Source organism: Colossoma macropomum, unplaced genomic scaffold (genome assembly GCF_904425465.1).
Source record: "Colossoma macropomum unplaced genomic scaffold, Colossoma_macropomum, whole genome shotgun sequence".
NCBI classification, from domain to species: domain Eukaryota; kingdom Metazoa; phylum Chordata; class Actinopteri; order Characiformes; family Serrasalmidae; genus Colossoma; species Colossoma macropomum.
This window is the reverse complement of record NW_023494791.1, coordinates 24,855,408-24,875,450: the sequence shown is the minus strand read 5'-3', so window position 1 is coordinate 24,875,450 and position 20,043 is coordinate 24,855,408. Positions and strand designations below refer to the sequence as shown.

The window sequence follows — 20,043 nt, the reverse complement described above, 5'->3', positions numbered from 1 at the left end:
CACCCTGTCTCTGTACTTATGACTCTCTCAGAGAGAGAACGAGAGAATGAGGAAGATAAGGGATTGGTTTTCAGAGGCTTAATTGCAGGAGCACTTAACTGTGATGTTACTCACCCTACATTTGTTTGTCTTTTGGGAAAACCCTTACCAAAAATATGTATAGTAATAGTAGAGTAATCATATACGAAACTACAGTTCAGTGCAAATGTCATAGACCGCCCTTCATTTATTTAATTTCCTTTCAAAATGGCCATTAAGTACGTTATTATTAGTAAGTTATTTTAGATCTTTGAGCAGATCTTTCTGAGGAGATTAGATATAATCCATTTGCATAATGAAGGAAAACTTGTAAAAAAAAAGTTAAAAAAATATTTTAAAATATAGAGAAATTGGGGCTCCTATGAACTGTGCAACCTTGTAGACCACCAAAACTGTCACTGTCAAATAAACAGAACTTAATACTTCCGTCTTTGAAAGCTTTCAAAACTGCACTTAAAAAATCACTAAAAGAGAAAATTGGACCATGCAAGACCTGATAGACCACAAAAACTGTCAGCATCATATAAACAGTACTTAAAGCTTTCATCTTTGAGAGAGAGGAGAAAATCAAGCTCCACTCTTGCTTTAGATCTGAAAAAGTCCACAGGTGTTTCTGTCTATCCTTCCACTGTGAGAAGACAAATCAGCACTATGGGTCTGAAGAGATTTGTAGCTGCCAAGAATCTGTTACTGAGAAAAGGAAACAGACAAAAATGAGAACATTTTTAATTCAAACAATGAAGCTGCCGGTATTCTCAGAACAATGGACTGACCACTCGTGAGACTTGAAACTAAGCGTCACTGAATGTGTTTGGGATTATTGGATTGTGAAAATAAAAAAAATGCGACCAACTTCTAAGCTTGAACTTTGGAGGTTTGGAAAAATTCCCCTGCAGAATTCTTTGAAAAACTGAGAGCTGTAATGAAGGCAAAGAGTGGACGCACTTAATGCTGGAAAAATGATATTATATTTAGTTGTTGAGGCCGCTGTATAATCTTCTGTTAAATATGTTTTCATTTTTTTCTTCTTGAAAAATAAATAACTTGCACTCAATGGCTGTCTTAAATGGAAATTAAATGATTAAACGCTAGCCTCTGACAGTACTGTATAAGATTTCTAAGAAGCTGTATAATAACAGTAATCAGAATCTAGAATATTCCTGTATTATTATCCAATGTTGCTGTAATTGTCTGAATATACTACAAGATTTTTATAGGAGTAGTTCTTTTTCATAAAAGAAAGCCGGTGAAGGTAAAGCACTTCAGGCTTATTCTCTGATTCTCACACACTTATGTAGCCACACATGTACATTTGCTGTTCCATTTTCATTTGGTGGTTGATTTTCTACCCAGTTTCTAATCCTATCTACAAAGTCCAGACACATTCTTCTTCAGCTAGCATTCATTCATTTTTTAATCTGAATTAAAGAGAGAGAGAGCAGGACTTCAGAGCTGCCGAAAAAGCTCTGTGGCTTTCTATTCTAGTGTGGCCTGCAGAGGCAGGAGCAGATGCAGTGTGCTGCGGTTGTGGCTGCTGGATGGAAAGGGGCTGTTTTAGCAACAGAGCACTGTTATTTTTGGCCTGTGGTTCTGAAGCTAAGAGTGCAATAGCATCGCTGCCATGCTGCAGAGCGTCACCATGTGCTACCGAACCAACCAGGCCCTTTTTATTTGGCCGTCTGGCTTCTGCAGTATTGCAAGGTCCCTCCCATACACCCCTATGTCTGCTCCCAGGCAGTGGAACAGCCCAGGGTTATTAATCAAGCCCTGTGGTCTGTGTTGTGGTGGAGGACAGCAGGAAGGTAGAATAATGTCCCATAATCAGCCATCATCAGTAGATCTCAGGATGATTCATGAGTGTGCTTCTGACAATTCTTCCAGAAAATGTATTTCTCTTTTTTTATCTGATCTGAGCAAACTTCTGTGAATTACAGTTTGATAACTAGTTCCTACTATTACTGTTTAATATGAAGGAGACAAATAATCCTCATATATTCAGTATTGGAGGGTGTTCTTTGCACAAATAAGAAAAAAAATGCAAGAACACACAGTCATGGTTTTTTGACAGTAGATCAACACAGAACACTCTGGGTCTGCTGTACAAAATGTGCCTTGATGCAGCCACATTTGCAGTGCATCTGACATGAAAATGTAATTTATTAAGGGTGTAGTTAATCATGCAGTTTCAGTATAGGATAGTGAGATGCCATACTTGTGAGGTACAGGGTTTGAAAGGCGCAGTGAAAAAATGGAATTCTTGCACAAATTGTGAGTGTGTATTGCAGCCGTTTCAAGACACATTTTGTGCTTTGGCTTCTTGCATATATCTGGACTTCAGAGTTGAAATAGTGTTATTTTGGTGGCAAATACACTGTATGGCCAAAGATATGTGGACACCTTACCTTCACACCTATATATATTTCAAAACCACGGGCATGGAGTTGCCCCGCCTTTGCAGCTATATGAGCCCCCACTCTTCTGAGAAGGCTTTCCACAAGACTTTAGAGAATGCCTGTGGAAATTTATGCCCATTCAGTCTTTTCTGCCCATTCAAACTTTACTGTTGGTACTATGCACTCAGGTACGTAGTGTTCTTCTGGCATCTCATGGTGTGCAACTGCTTGGCCATGGAAACCCTTTTCATGAATCTACCCACACACAGTTCTGTTGCTGATGTAGCTTCCAGAGGCAATTTGGATGTCTGTAGTGAGTGATGCAACACAAACTTTGCATCTGATTTTTTTGCGTACTACATGCTTCTGCACTTGAGTTTGCATGATCTGACGCTTTATGGCTGAACAGTTCTTGCTCCTAGACACTTGCATTTCTCAGTAATAGCACTTACAGTTGACTGGGGCAGATCTAGCAGGGCAGAAATTTTACAAACCGACTTGTAGTAAAGGTGGAATCGTGTAACAGTGCCATGTTTAAGGTCTCTGAGCTCTTCAGTTTGACTTATTCTGCTGCCAATGTTTGGCTATAAAAGCAGCATGAACTCTATAATTAGGGGTGTCCACATATTTTTGGCCATATAGTGTATTCTTTTGTCTTCAAGGCCTGTGCCTCTCTAGCTCCTGTGGCTGCTGCCATTGTTGAAGGACTTACCACATGCACAAAATTGGCTGCCACTATTTTCACAAACTTCCCTAAATTGGACAGAATGTGTAATCAGATGAACTTTTTTTTCTCCCCATAAATGCATATGTATATGAGAGAGAAATGTATTTTGCATTATTCCACGTACATGATGCGTAGGCTCCAGCAGAATGCATCCTATTTGGCCCAAAAGGCTTAGTGCATCTGGCCTTCTGCTTCTGAAATGCAAGGTGCTATTTTGCTTATCTTATAACTGAAATAATTTCCATGGAAAGTGATAATGCATTCATTATTTTAAGCAGAGCACTTTGCTGAGAGAGACTGAGAGTGTGCAACTGTGTGTGTGTGTATTTGTGTGCACATGCATATGTCTCTGTTTGGGATTACTGGCTCTCTGAGAGACTCTAATCATTTTTACTGAAGAAGATTTACTCTAGCTCTCGCTGTGATGTACTGTTTGAGTGTTGACTGTTACGTGAAATACTAATAAAAAAAAGAAAGCAGTGGTTAGTAAATTTAGTTTGACATTTGATATTTTGCATTATGTATTTTTTTGGGGGGTGAATATGCTCTTAATCCAAATTTGATGCCTGTGGCATGTTTCACGAAAGTTGTGACAGGAGCATATTAACCATGTTACATCATCTTTCCTTTTAACTCTGCTTAATAATCATTTGAGGACTGAAGCCACCAGTTGGTGGTGAATCATTTTCGGTACAACAGTGACACTGATGTGGTGATGGTGCATTGTAGTGCATGGTGGTGTGTGTTGCGCTGGTGTTGTACCCCTGAAAAAGAGGAGATAAAAAATGTGAGCTATGTCAACATGCAAAAGATGTGAATTAGGGGACTTTGGTATGTCAACAGCTGCCCATATTCACATAGTATAGAGCACGCATTAAACAAAATCTCTTCTGCAAAATATTTGACCGTACGTTCACCAATGCTGGCTGTACACTCTCGCACATTTCACACTATGCAGACTTTGTGCCTTTTTGCTAGCACTGAAACCTTGTGCTCAACTTACCAGCTACAACAGTGTTGTTTCAGTGTCTTTAACGAACAGTAATGACAATATCAACACGCAAGTATCTCCATACAGTGTTCATGTTTACATTTTTTATAGTATAAAACTATAAAACTATACTTAATGCATTATCTTAATGCATAATGCATTATCATGCGTGAAAAGGGGAGATAATAAATAAGTAGACTCAAACGTAGTGTTTCATCATTTCTGTACCCCCCCAATTGCAGTCAATTGCACATTAACTAAATGATTACCTAGATAAGAGATTCAGTCTGGAAGGTTGTCTGTACTATAATAAATTATTTTTAAATAATTTATTATAGTACAGACAATAATATATATATATATATATATATATATATATATATACAAGGACTAGGTCTTTCCTGGATGCTCTTTTATACCCAAGCATGATTATGTCACTTGTTCTAAGATGTTCTTTTGAACATTTTACAATGTTTCAAATCTTAAATTGCCCTGTCCCAGCTTTTTTGGAATGTATTCCAGGCATCAATTTTAGAAAGAACATGTATTTACAAAAAACAATGAAGCTGATAAGGTAAAACTTGAAATAACTTGTCTTTGTACTGTTTAAATACAGGTTAAAATGAATTTGCAAATCACTGTTTTCTGTTGCACTTCACATACTGTCTCAACTGTTTTTAATTTGTTATTTGTTTAAAGAGAAAATAACTGTTATTGACAGTGTTTCCCTGAAAGTTGCTCTGTACAAAATTAATACTATATGTAATTGCACTGAATATATGATACATTAATGTAAGACAGCAGACAAGCTGCAAGTGAGTTGGGCTTTTCACAGAACACAGAATCTCTAAGACAGAATAGTCATAGAAAAGGCAGCAAGCAAAATATGTCAAAAACATAAATATACAATGAACCATGAAATTAGTAACACTAAAGAACACAGCCTGAAATTGTCAGGAAAAAAGCAAGACTTTGCAAAGCATTGGGACGAATCTGGAGAGTTTAAGTACCTTGTAAGGGAAGAACCGCAGAGCAGTCAAGTAGAAGGGAATTAATACTCTTTGGACGTCAGAAGGTCCAGTTAGTCCAAACATCAGCAAGAAGCAAGAGCCAAAGTGTTTGAGGCCAAAGGGGCTGAACTGGCCCTGGGGCATAGCTGAGGTTGACATGGGTGTGGAGCCCAAGGCCAGTGGGCTGGTGGAGCTCAAGGCTGGTGGTCTGGTGGAGCCTGAGGTTGGCGGGAACTGGAGGCCTTCAAGACTGAGTTGTTTGCAATTTTGTCAAAATTGTGCTATCTTTGAATCCTATAAGTCTGAGACTGCCTGTTGTGATTAGTTTGAACAATACAATAACAATTAATTGTCATTACTTGCTTGTAAAAGCAGATATATTGTCTCTATATGGCTTTACATGGTATAAAGCATCACTCCTGTCCTTCTTCTCCCCCCTTCCCTTTCTCTTAGTGAACTAATCCTCTCCAACGTGGATGCTGATGTTTCCGGTAATTGGCAGTGCCATGTGACCAGTTCCCGTGGCAACAGCTCCATTGGCATGGAGATTGTTGTCCTGGAGACATCTGCAGTGTACTGTTCAGCAGAGAGGGTGACCAGCAACAAAGGTGACTTCAGGTGTGTCCATGAGTAGAAACACAAACCCACTTAGGGCTGTTTAAAGTCACCTTGCAGCATGAAAAATCCATAATACACATACAGAGCTTTCACAAACACACATTCATTATAAGATGCAGTATATCCGTAAGGTTAATCAATAGCACATATAACATTATTCCTACAGCAGCAAAACATCACAACAGAAGTTCTGCCTAAAATAGAAAATTACACACACCTCTCATTTTTTATGGTCATTAACACTGTCTGTGGCTGGCAGGGCACCAATCAGTAGTTAATGAGGTGAAGCAGTGCTGGCTGGGGCTGGCTCAGAGTCTCCACATTTGTTTGGGGCTGCTGTTGTTCTGTATGTTCTTTTGTTTTTTTTTCCTGCATTTTAGTTTCGTAAGTGTTCCATTCAGCAGCACTCTGCTGCTGTTTATACAGAATACTAAAGTAATGCACTGGAAAATCTCCCTTTGTTGTGGAGAAAATTTTCTGCCAGATGTTATTTGAAGAGCCTTTGTTGATGATGATAAAGATGCTTTTGCTTTAATAAAAAATGCTGTGTAGTTTTAATTCATTTAGGTGTCTCTTATGTAATTATTTTTCCCGAAACCAAGGCTAGGATTTCAGATGATTCTTTTGTATGTTCCATTATTTATAACTGTATTGTACAAAACTATACATCCATCTTTTTTTTCTAACCACAGAAACATACTGTGAATAATTCATTTCTTAAAGCAGAAACTTTTGAAACTGATTGATAATGTTGGATGTGTTGCTTCTATCTCGAATAGTGAACAGACCAAGTTCAAGATCAAAGCACTTCCTATGCCTCTTGAATGTCCTTAGTTTCAATAATTGTGCTATGTGCGTCATTGTGATGTAACTATAGACTGAAATCACACACTGGTGCCTTAAAGCAGCTTATCGCTAGTGTGTGTAATACATTTTTTAAAATGACATTTCCTAAAGGTTCCTTGGACGTACCGTAAAATATTTAATTGAAATAGAACTTTTGGATTATATGGAGGTTATTAAAAGCTTCAGAATGCTTCTTTAAAGAGCCATGCTGTAATTCAAAATGGTTCTTATATGGAGTTGCACCAAAGAACACTTTTAGAGAACCTTTATTTTTAACAATGACTGCATACGTGACAGTTCTCTCACCCCTTACAGGTGGCCTAAGACACTGGCTGGCTTCAAGACCTTCCTGCCCTGTGCCACACCTACCTACAGCTCCGCCTCTCATGAGAAGAGGGCGTGGCGCAGGTGTGACAAGCAGGGCCGGTGGGCAGAAGAAGACTACAATCAATGTCCATACTCCAGCAGGTTCACCCGTGTGCTGCATGAACTTACACAGGTGAGCTACAGTGATGAATGTTATTTGTTTTTTAATATGCTCATGCTGAAAGATACATTGAGTATGTTTAGGGTATGTTTGTCATTAAAACCAATTGCACTGAGGCATCGACCACATATGGATATGAGATAAAGAACATGAACATTCCATTCTGTACTGTGTGTGATGCAGTTTTGAATGCCATTTATTTGATTGGAAAGACTTAAATTGACCACTGTATCATATAAACATCACAATGATCATGATCATCATACAGAGGGCCGTTTGAATGCCTTGCAGTTATGGACGTTCTTAACTGACAAATGTAAAGGTATGTTTAAGCAATAAATATGCAAACTAACATACAACAATAAATATTTAAGCTGACAACACAAGACGCAGTGCTGTGATTGTGCCAGACGCAATGCTGATTGTGACAGACCAAATTCAGTATCAAAGTACTTTCTATGCCTCTTGAATGTGCTTAGTACCAGTAATTGTGCTACATGCGTCATTGTGACATAACTATAGACTAAAATGGCACACTGATGTTTTAAGTCAACAGTCTATTTGCATCTATATCAGTAAAATTGCCAGGCTCTCAAATCATGTGTAACGTGTTTTATCCAATTCAAAATATAAACAACGTCCTTACTCATTTTACTGGATCTCAACCTGGGACCTTGAAAAAAGGACAAGGTCCTTTATTTTTGAGAATGGCTTTTCCATTAAATCTCCCTCACTAATGATATCACATTGTTAAAAATGATAGTAACTGTGGAACACTCTGCACACACAGTTAATCGTCTTGCTAACTGGCGGCAGTGTGTGGTAGCAATTAGCCTAGCACTACCTTTCATGTGTACTGGCACTGCATGGTTATTAGCTGACTACACTACAAAACATGCAAAAAATGTAGATAATGACTACATTGCTGTATGATGTTTGCAATAAGTACTATACATTTTAAAACTAAAATGAAACTCGGTACAGATAGTTGAAGGCGTAGAAGCAGAGGTAGCAATGTAGCATGCGTTTACAACAGAACTGGACTACAGAGCCAATCTTGCTGTGTTATCAAGTCTTTGGCCCCGGCACTGACAAATGTGAAGACGTTTTGATGTTGAGCTCGACCTGGAAATTAGTTGCTTTTACAAAATGAAAACATTTTTTGAAATTCCTTAATTTAAGTGAGTTGACGTGAACATTTAAGGAGATGCAAATGCCCTCTCTTGATCTTTCCCCCAAGGAAATGTTGCCTATAACTTAAGGCATCCAAAATGCTGTTTCAGCATTTTCTGATGGACATTTTAAGGGCAAAGATTTAACCTCCTGTGCTCTTCTCCGCTCCTGTAAGCTACATCTCTTAACCTTTCCCCTTTGCTTCACTCCACCTTCCTGTACTGACTCAGTTGTTTGTTGAAGGCTGGAGCCACATCCTGGTGGAGCTTTAGGGGCAAACCTCCTTAACCCTGCTTTTAAAAGTGAACCCTGGTTTTCTTCTTTGTGTTCTTACTTTTTCTTCCTTCTTTTCCTGTAGCCAGTTCTGAGGTTATACTGTATATCTTCTATATATATCCTACTTATATAGATGGACACACTGAAGATGCACCTCCTGTTCAGTTCCTCTTTTCCACTGAAATATTTATGTGATTTATTTTGTGTTTGTTTCTTGTTATAAGAAACCCTTGAAAGAAGTCCTTTTGAGTGGAATATCTGGGGAAGTGAAATGGCAATAATAACTGTAGGCATTGCAAAAGCACAGCATTTCTGCCATGCAGAACTATATGCTCGATATCTTTGCGTATCAGTGCACACAAAATCATACTGAATCATTGACTAACTAAATTAATATGTTACAGACCTTGTTCTGTGAAGAGCTTACATACTGTTCTCTGCCTTGTAGGCCTGAGCAGTTTTAGTGACCATCCTTTCTGATATACTTTGACAGTGTAGCTAAAATGAAACATGTACATTTTCTATTTAATTGTGACTATTTATACTGTTGCAGAAATAGCAGGTGCTTTACTTCACCCCTCTCACCCCTCCAACCTCAGACATGCTTCACTTCCCTGAAAAACTACAGAAAGCTCATTAGCAAAATGCTAAATGCACAAATACACCGTCAGCTTGATTAGGGTGACCTTATATCTGCAGGAGTCTTCCCTGCCTCTTCTTTTTTCTGTAATTTATTGTGATTAATCCTCTTTCTCTCTCTCTCACTCTCTGTTTTTCCCTATCTATGTGTCTCTGTCTCTTTCGGTCTTTCTGTCTCTTTACGCCTCTCTGTCTCATTCTGTCTCTGTGTCTCTCTTTTCTGTCTGTCTGTCTCCCTCCCTCTCCCTTCAGGATAGCTTTATTGGCACGATTGTATCAGGTACAATATTACCAAAGCATAATAACAATAATAACACAGCAATAACAGTGACATCATCAACAAAGATAGCAACAACAGTAATAACTAGGGATGTCAGAAGTATATCAGGACCAGCAGTTTTTATTTATGTATGTGTTTTATTTTTTTTTCTTAATAAAATTTGTCAGTGTTGGGCCAGCGTTTAGATTTGACTGATAGTTAAAAATGAAATTTGATGATGCATTTATTGTGCTCTGAAATAATTTCCATATTGGAGCATCCTTAGTACCAACAACAACAACAACCATGGTTATAACCATAGTTATAACCATAGTTGTATTAGTAAAAGTAATTAATTAAGTAAGTAATAAGGTATATTTACTTATACACTTTACATGTTGTATATGGTGAAAGGGGTTAGTAGAGTTGGAGTATGGAGGGTGTTACCCACTATCTCTCATGCGGTGAGATGTTACATATTTAGCAGTGAGGGGAGCTCTGTGCCCCTTTCCAAGAATTTCTTTTCTACATTTTTTAAAATTTGGGATTCGTTGTTCGATTTGTTTGATTTCTTTCTTTCTCTCTCTTTCTCTCTCTCTCTCTCTCTCTCGTACAGATACCAGTGAACACCACTAATGCTCTGGTTCTAGCTCGACAACTCTCCTCCTTCACCAGCAGTGCAGCAATGTTTGGAGATATGATGGATGTCGTCTTTGTCACACACCTCGTAGAGAAGATCACATGCCTGGTTGATCGTATCCGAGAAGTAAGAGCTTTTCCCAGCTTGCCTTGCACAGTCCATTCCTTTTATTATATTTCATCTCAGTCAGTTCAAGGAGTCTGTTTGAATCCATTTCAGAGACTGAAATTCCAGCCTACATTTCAAATATCAAGACAAAGAAAGGGACCAGATTTCGTGTTCAATTTAAGTGCAGTCACTTCAGATGTGAAATGAAACTGAGCTTTGAGGTCGTAAGCACTTCCACTATGGAACTAGATAGTGCTGGTCATGTTTGTATTTATTTATTTTAATGAAAGGGAAACATTGGGTGCTACTGTAACATGCTTTTGAATTGAAATTTAGTATTCTTTTGGAAACTTGTCGCTGGTGGTCTAGTAGTATTTCTGCTGATTACATCATCTCCAATGCAACACACAATAGATTAGAAATACATTAATTTACTGACTATTAATAATAATAATTATATCATATGGAATAACAATTTCATCTCTATTGTAATACAGTGAGCTTCAGATGTCAGTCATGATCAGCAATTGATTATTGGGTTCAATTTCACTAGCCAGACCCAGGCAAGATTACTGCTAGACCTGTTAAATCTAACCGTCAATTTAAGTAGAACCTGTCTGGCAATGTGAAGCAGGCTAGAAGGTCTCAAAAAGCAGCACATGATGCCACGTTCTAAAGAGATTCAAATACTGATGTGAAACAAAGTCACTGAAATCTACCAGCATGAAAAGGGTTACAAAGCCATTGCTAAGGCTCTGGGACTCCAGCGAACCACAGTGAGAGCCATTATTCACGAGTGGAGAAAAGCTGGAACAGTGGTGAACCTTCTTTTTAGGAGTGGCTGGCCTACCAAAATTGCACCAATAGCACATTGACGACTCAGGAGGTCAAAATAAACCCAGATGAACATCTAAAGAACTGCAAGCCTCACTTGCCTCAGTTAAGGTCAGTGTGCACGATTCCACAGTAAGAATGACTCTGGGCAACATCCATGGGAGAGTTGCAAGGCGCAAACCACAAAAAAAAGAGCCGCGCATTTGCCAAAATACATCTAGATGACCGGCAAGACTTTTGGGATAATTTTCTGTGAACTGATGAGTCAGAGGTGGAAATTTTTTGGAAGACATAGGTCCTGTTACATCTGGCGTAAAACTAACACCGCATTCTACCATAAGAACATCATACCAGCAGTCAAACATGGTGGTGGTAGTGTGATAGCCTGGGGCTGCTTTGCGTCTGCAAGACCTGGACCACTGGTTGTAACTGATGGAACCATGAATTCTACTCTCTATCAGAAAATCCTGAAGGAGAATGTTGGTAAGTTCATGACCTAAAGCTCAAGTGGAGTTGGGTTATGCAGCAGAACAATGGTCTGAAGCACACAGGCAAGTCCACTTCTGAATGGCTCAAAATAAACAAAATTAAGGTTTTGGAATGGCCGAGTCAAAATCCTGACTTGAATCCCATTGAGATGCTGTGGCAAGACCTTAAACGGGCAGTGCATGCCCAGTAACCCTCCAAAGTTACCGAATTAAAACAATCCTGCAAAGAAGGTTGGGCCAAAATTCCTCCACAGCAATGTAAAAGACATATCGCAGATGTTTGATTGCAGTTGTTACTGCCAAGGGTAGCAGAACCAGTTATTAGGTTTAGGGGGCAAATACTTTTTCAAATGGGTAATATAGGTTTTGAATAAATCTTTATCTTCAATAAATGTAATGATCATTTAAAAGCTGTATTTTGTGTTTACTCGTGTTTTTTTTTATCTTATATTAAAAATAGTTGAATGATCTCAAACAGTAACTATTCAGTCTTTAGATGTTTACAAGAACTTTGTTATCATTGTGTGATCTATTTATTAATTGAGATACAAATCATCATTTATAATGGCAGATTCTAATGGGAGGTGGCTGTCCTAAACCCTAACCCCTACATTTTGACTAGAAATAATACTTAATTTTAATTCAGTGTTGTTTTCAAAAGACTTTTCTATGTCTTTTAATGTGAAAGTGAAACACTTGGAGTTTAATTTAAAAAAAACTGTTTTGGAGGCATTATTATTGTATTGGTAGTGGCAAAATGGAATGTTCAGTGATTTATTCTATGAAAATAAACATAATAAAGATATAGGGTCATTCAAAGCAACAGGATTTTAATCTAAAGTCCGAGTGAGTTAAGAATCTGAAATGGGTCTTCGCCTCTGACTTTGGACCGTTTTGATAGAATGATTCATATACACACTTACGTACAGAATCAGAAATCTTCAAATTTTCTCCTTCTGTAGTTACAAAAGCAAGATGGCAAGGCACTTGTTTTGAAGCTAATTATTTTTGTTTTATAGTGTAGCTTTAGATTTTATTTAAAGGTTATTGTAAGCTTTCTACTTTTTGCTGTTATGAATCCACTTATACTTACACCCTGTGAGCTCCTCTGTAGTAGGTTCAGAGCTCTACTGCCATGCAGTTTACAGGCTGAGCCCATTTTATAGACTGCGGTTTTCAGCCTTTAGTCTATTACATAGACTGAAGATGTGCGCTTTTAGTGATTTTAGTATTCCCAACGCAGCATTTGGCAAGGTGCTAAAGAGGGGAAGTCTGCCTAAGCTTTGGGTTTCCTGGAGGAAACGGTCGGTCGTGGCTGTCTGGGTGAGTGTAGGAGCTCAGTGCGCTAGCTGTAGGGAAGTTTACATTACACATATACACATAACTAGAGGGGAAAAAAGTCCGCTTGGCTTTCAGTGTTTGTATAATGCTACTACAACCCGAGCTGGGAGCGTTTTGGCACATAATCCTCTTTATACACAATTAACTTATGCTTACAGGAATGTATATGTGTGTAATAATTCACATGTGAGATTAGTGAAATTAAAAGGAAGGTTCATCTTTCTCAGACATACCAACCAAGGCTTTCTGTAGTGGCTTTACAGTTTCATAATGGCTATGAAGTTGCTTTAAGAGCCACATATTTCCATTATGTAAACATTCTCAGACTCTAGATAAACTCCAGAGGTACTGTTCCTGCTTCTCAAGTATGCAGTGTCCTCCAGATTTAAACATATTTCCTGGAAACTTTACTATAAACAGAAAGTAGTAAATAGCAGTAATTTGTTAATGCTGATTGTGTTTTGATAATGTCACACAGCTATTCTGTTTCACTTCCTTTATATTGTACTAAGAGTAAGCTTTCATTGAAATGCTGAAACAATAGTAATGCAAGCAATAAAGCATTAAACAGGAGATGTGGGGATATGTAGATTTGTAGATTTGTGGAGCTGTCACTGGATTCGGTCGTAGCTCCAAGGTCAGGGGCCACGGTGTCACAGCAATGCCATGAATGTCATTAGTCCAAGAAATCTTGTTTCTTTTATTAGGAAAGTATGAATAAAGTGATCTATGCAAATTGCCCATCAGCCAAAGGATATAATGCAGCTCAGTTAGAAAAACTAATCTTAATTATATCTTCATTCAAAACGAATGAAGAGTCAGAATTTTGCATTTAGATGAAAACTTGTACTCTGTGTAGTTAAACAGATACATGACATGATCTGAAGCTCACGTTAATGTATTAGGGTGGATAAACTCTAACATTTGCACATGTTAAGCTTGTTTCTAGCAAACGTCTGGCAAATGTCAGATGTTTTTAGGATTGGTTCAGTGGATGGAGTGAATAACTGAGTCATGTTACTGATTGAGAATATAATGACAGATGGACTTCATATTAAACTGTACTTGGATACAATACTTCATATTATGTCTGTAGTTTCAGTTCACTGTACACATGTCACATGTAATAATAAAGATGAGTTTGTGAGAATATTTATCTAGAATGGATCATTCAGTCAATTGTGGATGTTTTACAGAAGCAGAGTTCAAATTAAACTTTATTTGAAGTGGCTAATTTATTTATTTATTTTTTTACATAAAAGAGTTTGATGTAGAATGTAAGCACTGTTCAAGTTTCAAAATGTATCATTCACTCCACAATTCATATAGTCCATATATGGAAACTAAGCGGCAAAAACAGCTTGTTTTGAAAGCACTGTTTTTATGGTGTCATGAAAACCAAAGCATTTATGTATAAGAAACATGGGACAAATAAGAAATGATTTAACCTGGATTGTTTTGAATAATGCACAATAAAGGGCAGCCAGTCAGATCAGATCAGTCTTAAAGGCACATTAACAAAAACAGCCTGTTTAATTCCAAGAGATAAAGAGAAAATGATAATGTAAAAGTGAATTATGACTATTTTTGGTACACAGATCCACACAAATGTTATAAGAACACCTCAGGGAAAAGACAATAAAATACAAGAAAAATGTAGTATATGAGCCCTTTAAAGAATTCATCAAGTCCAATGCATATAGACCTCTGAGGATATGTTGAGCATCTGGATGAGCTATGGGTCTAAGCCAGGGGTGTCCAGTCTTACTCCAAACAAGCTGAAGCACACCTGATTCTGCTTGTTTAATCAGTTGGTCTTAGTCTTCAAACATTTTGTCAGGTGATCTCCTGCTTTGTTGGAGTGAAAACCTGCAGCCACACCAGCCCTCTGCGGAGAAGATTGGACACTGTTGGTCTAAGCTGATTTCGTCTATGGGAAAAATTAATGTGCGAGAATGTTAGCTAACTTGTAGCATGAGGCAGTATTTGTATTTTGACCACTTAAAGATGTCATAATTCAGAGGACCCCGTGTCATTCTGGGGAAAATGTATGCAAGACAGACCCTTTACTACAGGATACAAGAGAGGCAGTTTTTCAAAAATGCCACTCATTTATCCCATAAGTAAAAAAAACACTCAAACCTGGAGTTCCTTATTTGGGCATTTCAAAAACTACAGAATGACACACAACCTCAGTCTTTTGTCATCTTCCTTCCCTGTATTTCTTCTGCTTATTGGAATCAGGCATTTATCCTGAATCTTGCTCTTCCTCCAGTTGGGGGACTATGTGTCAGACATCGCTAGCAACATGATGCAAGTGGAGGAGCACATCCTGTGGATGGCTCAGAATGAAGCCCGAGCGTGCACTCGCATTGTACAGTGTGTGGAGCGCATCGCTGATCTCATATTCAACACACACAGCCCTAACATCTCAAAGGTAACACACTAATTCACTCACCTACGCAATCATATTCACTCTCTCACTTAGTTAGAACATCTCAAAGGTGCTTAAATACATCCCGCACATGCATGGGGATACATTCACTCACAAACACCTCAAAGGTACTCCATCAGCATACACTTGAACTCTTACTCAGTAAGTTACACCTCAGTTAAAGGTAATAGAAAGTTAATAGAAACCTAAACACAGGGCTTTCATATGCCTGCATACCATACACATTCAGACATTCATACACTGTTTCAGAAAGATTTAGTGCTGCAAATGTGATCTACTTAAATATAATGTCTTATAATGACTGACTGATTTGCAAAAAATGAATTGTATGCAAAAGTTAGCGTGCCCTGGTCAAGTTACATGTTTTGTTGATTTTCTAAATAAAAAAAAATACACATTAACACACAATTGCTAGTTGTTTGCTGAATTTCATGTACTGGAGGGGTAATAACATTAAAGATTTTTTGCAAATTAATTTTGCTCTAAAATTATTAGAAAAATGCCATATTTAAGTTTGTTCCCCATAGAGGATGTGTTAACATATTTTCACTTAGAAAATCAACAACATATGTAATTTGGGGGTATTTTTGCATACAACTAGCTGTAAACAGTTTATTTGTAAAACCTAAAATAAAGACAGCTGTCCTTTAATAAACCTCTATTCATGCTTGTGTCCCAAGTGACCTTCATCATCAATTATCCTGCTAGTTATGTAAGTTACAGTCTGTGCGATGTGTAATGTGTTCTTTGTTTACTCATTACGTATTTTCATAATCAGGGGGGTCCTTGACTCATACATCGCTCTTGTACAAACAAATAATGTTTATTTTTTAACAAACAGCAAGAAAGAAACTAGGTCAAAATCACTAAATCACCCCTACCTCTTGTTCTCGCTCACTCATGCTCTCTTTATTTCCCTATTTCTCTCTTTCTCTGTCTCGCTCTCTCTTTTTCTCTCTCTCTCTCTGCAGGTCTCTCCTAACATAGCTCTCGAAGCTTTCATGGTCAGGCCCTCGAGTGTAATGGGTCTGTTGTGTACGGTGGTGCAGCGGTCCTCTCTGGCACCCCCTGTCACTGACACTGGTCAGGGCAGGCCTACTGGCATTGTGCAGGCTCCGGGCTTGCTGGGAGACACACTCCTTAACTTCAGATGTCACGCAGCTAATGTCACAGTATCACCAACTGGCCAGCTCAGTCAGGTAAGAGTTAACTCCCATAGCAATTAGAGTGAGTGAAGGAAGCTGATGAACACTACCTTTCACCAAGAGCATCCGACCTAAGTCCCATCCTGTTCTTTGGAGATCAGTGAATTTGCAGTATGATTCACATGGGCTTCACATGGAGCTGATCAGATCTTAAGTAACACTTTCTATGAAATAGGTTGTGCTTCTTTATGACGTTCAGTTAGCCACATAATTTTTGTTTTTTGCTTACAAATATGTTTAGTATTCTGCAAAAGTCAGAGACAACCCTTTATTTATTTCATTTCCAGGCAAAATGACCAAAAGATATTCATTTTTCAGTGTTAGAAAAATAAAGCAGAATACAAATATTGACGGAAGATTATACAGAAGCATTAACAACTAAATATAATATCAAATCTTTCAGAACTTTTCAGGACCCTTTGCCTTTATTACAGCTTCCATTTTTTTCAGGAATAAATTCCTTCAGTAGACTTGCTTTTAGTTTTCAAAAAATCTGCAGAGATATTCTTCCACAATTCCAAAATTCAGTCTTAGAAGTTGGTTGCATTTTCTGCTTTTACCACCAAGTAAACCCAAATACATTCAGTGATGTTAAGGTCTGGACTCTGGGGTGGCCAGTTCATTGTTCTGAGAATGCCAGCAGTTTTTTTTGTTAGATTAGCACATTTTCTTCTTTTTTCTCAGTGAGTTATGTAGGTAACAGTTTTCTCAGTAACAGTGTCTGGGGTGCTACACATTCTTTCAGATCCACTGGGTTGTTTTCTCACAGTGGAAGGATGGACAGAAACACCTATGAGTTGTTTCATATCTAAAACAAGAGTGGAGCTTAATTTTCTCCTGTCTCTCAAAGATGAAAGCTTTTAGTACTGTTTATATGATGCTGACTGTTTTGTGGTCTACCAGGTCTTGCACTGTCCTATTCTCTCTATATCCTTTATTAATATTTGAAAACTGTTTCAGAAACTACTGTTTTTTCGCTTGTTTTTCTTTGTCGTTGCTCTTCCATATGCAAGTGTATTCTCTTATATCTAAGTTCCTCACAAATATCTCCTGGAAAATTAATAACTTGTGGATAATGGCTGTTTTGATTGAAAATTAAATGAACGAACGATGGTCTCTGATTTTTGCACACAGCATACTTCCCATAGATGTCATTAGGGAGAAATAAATGCTGTGCATAGGCTTTTCAGAAGGTTCTAGCTCCTGAAGAAGAACACAAAACTTCCATGTTAACTTAAGATGCACTGTAGCCTGAAAAAAAAGTGTTCAACTGTTATTTCAACATTTTAGTGCTCAGTTTGGACCCACGAAGAATGAAATTAGAAATTAGAAATGAGAAATTTTCTTAAAAATTGCGAAATATTTAATCAGATGACTGTGTAAGAATTCTTAATAAGTCTTTTGTATACTATGCATGTTGAAATTGTTTTTTTTTCTATTGCAAAATGTATCCTTCTACTTAAACTAATTTTACCGAGGCAGTTTGACATCCTCACTCACTGTACTCCATCTTTGAATGTAGACAAGGCCATGAGAATGAGAGATCAGTCAAAAATTATTTACGGTGAAATAAGGTGAAGTAACTACACATTGGTCTTTCTTCATTTCCATGGAAATACAACAAAAAAGAAGCAGCACAGGAAATCAAAATAGCTGTGATACAGATTTTAGGTTTGTTACAGTTTGTAATCTATTGACACCTTGTTTTGTTGTACTGGCACACTCGACATCCAGGCCTTTGAAGTTGGCAGCAGCAGCAGGGTGTGCGTGAGTAGTCTGAGTGTATGTGTGTGTGTGTTGGGGTGGGTGTTTTCATACATTTTCAAGACAATTATGTCCTGACTTTGTAGTAAAACCAGAAAAAAATTTGGCTGATCTGCAATGTAAGGACCAACAGCATAGTCCTGACTTTACTACATCTTTGTTTCATTTTTTTAAGCCTTAAAGGGCAAAACCATTTCTTTTTGATTCATGAAGTTAAGGTTAGGGTTAGGATTAGGCTTAAAAATCATATTAAATATAGGAGGTTACATGTATATAATACATTTGGGACATATGTGTGACCCTGGGTTCTGACGCTGTATTAAAAACAAACCTGTGTGTGTCTGTGTGTTTGCATGTGTGTGTCTTAATCTGTAGTCTGGGAATGTAGGCCACACCCCCTGATGGATGCTGTGTCCTTGTCTCTCTGTCACCCTCAATCAGAACTTTCCCATCAGCCCTCCTGTGGGTCTGTGCTAAATGACAAATCCTCCCTTTGCACTACCCCTACATATGCAGGCTTGAGGGAGGAAGGCTGCCCCAGAGTGTCACCGAGACAGCGCCCTGGTGTGATATTTCAATATTTAAACCACCTGACCAGCATGTGTGCTTTTGTATATGTTCATGTATTACTTACCTGTATAGTTCCAGGGCAGTGCAACAGTGGCATGATATATGATTAACTAAGCAGGTGGCACTGGTGCAATGCATTCAAATGTGGCTGCTTGCTGAGCCGGAGACGAAGCAGCAGCACTCTCCCGCGGCAATCAGCCTGCCAGGAGCAAGCTAGACGTTTCCACAGAGTGGACAAGCCAGGTGGCGATGTGATGCAGCAGAATTTTTCAGGATGTCCAATGTAAAGGAGTGGGCTGTTGGTTTTGGCTGAGTTCAACACATTATTAGGTAGAGAATTAACCCTGTCCTGCCTAACATGCTGCTGGCACTACATCCATAGATTTTGGTGGTGTCCTTTTTAACTAATTAAAATCTACCTCCAGAGCATTTGGTCACAGTTTCCCACAGCAAAATGTTTTAGCTTGTGGAATTGGAGCTTCATATGCTACCATTTTTCTATCACTGTATAGAAGCAGCTTATAATGCTGCCTTTATTGTTGGATGCACTCTGAGCTATGGGCTCACTAAGGGCTTATAATTGATTTCTTTCATCATAGTAATAATGAAAGACAGCAAGTGTGAAGTATATTCTTATTCACATTTGCTTGTTCAAAATGGAAGTTTGTGACAAAACAATTAGCATTTTTGGTTTTGTTAGATCATGTTCTTTCCATATGAAACTCTTTCCATATAAGAGTGACCATTTTATTGAGAAGTCACATTACTAAAGGTCACATTATTAAAGTTGATTAAAATGCAGAAATAGACACTTTTTTCAGCACTAAAGCCTCAGGGAACCTAAAATCATGTTTTATAATTAGCCCAAGGGTCATCTGGGATTCTCTGCTTTCCCTATTGCTAGCACAACCCTAGCTGGATCAAGCAGTTTAAGAAGGTGGCTGAATGAATGGACGAATGAATGAATGAATTAATTAGGCAAATCTTGCTGTTGTGGACAAACAGTTTAGCAGTAAAGCATACCCTATGAATAATGCTCCACTGTCTATTAAATGAACAATGCATCTCAGCGGGATTCTCTCATTTCTGTGTAGACTGGGAGATTTGAATCTGGGGTAACATTTATGTGAGCATTACCTTCACCAATCACAAGGTTGATGGAGCTATCAAGCTAGTTCAC

General features: G+C 38.1%; 1 protein-coding gene across 1 annotated transcript in view; it reads left to right on the top strand.

Annotated features, from left to right (window-relative positions):
• The window catches only part of LOC118810643 (adhesion G protein-coupled receptor A3), a 194,847-nt gene that overhangs the window by 56,198 nt on the left and 118,606 nt on the right, over nt 1-20,043 (top strand). Inside the window, exons 8-12 of the mRNA XM_036574580.1 lie at nt 5,614-5,778; nt 6,940-7,123; nt 10,075-10,224; nt 15,145-15,306; nt 16,296-16,523. Coding sequence (XP_036430473.1) covers nt 5,614-5,778; nt 6,940-7,123; nt 10,075-10,224; nt 15,145-15,306; nt 16,296-16,523 — 889 coding nt within the window. The remainder of the gene's footprint in view (nt 1-5,613; nt 5,779-6,939; nt 7,124-10,074; nt 10,225-15,144; nt 15,307-16,295; nt 16,524-20,043) is intronic.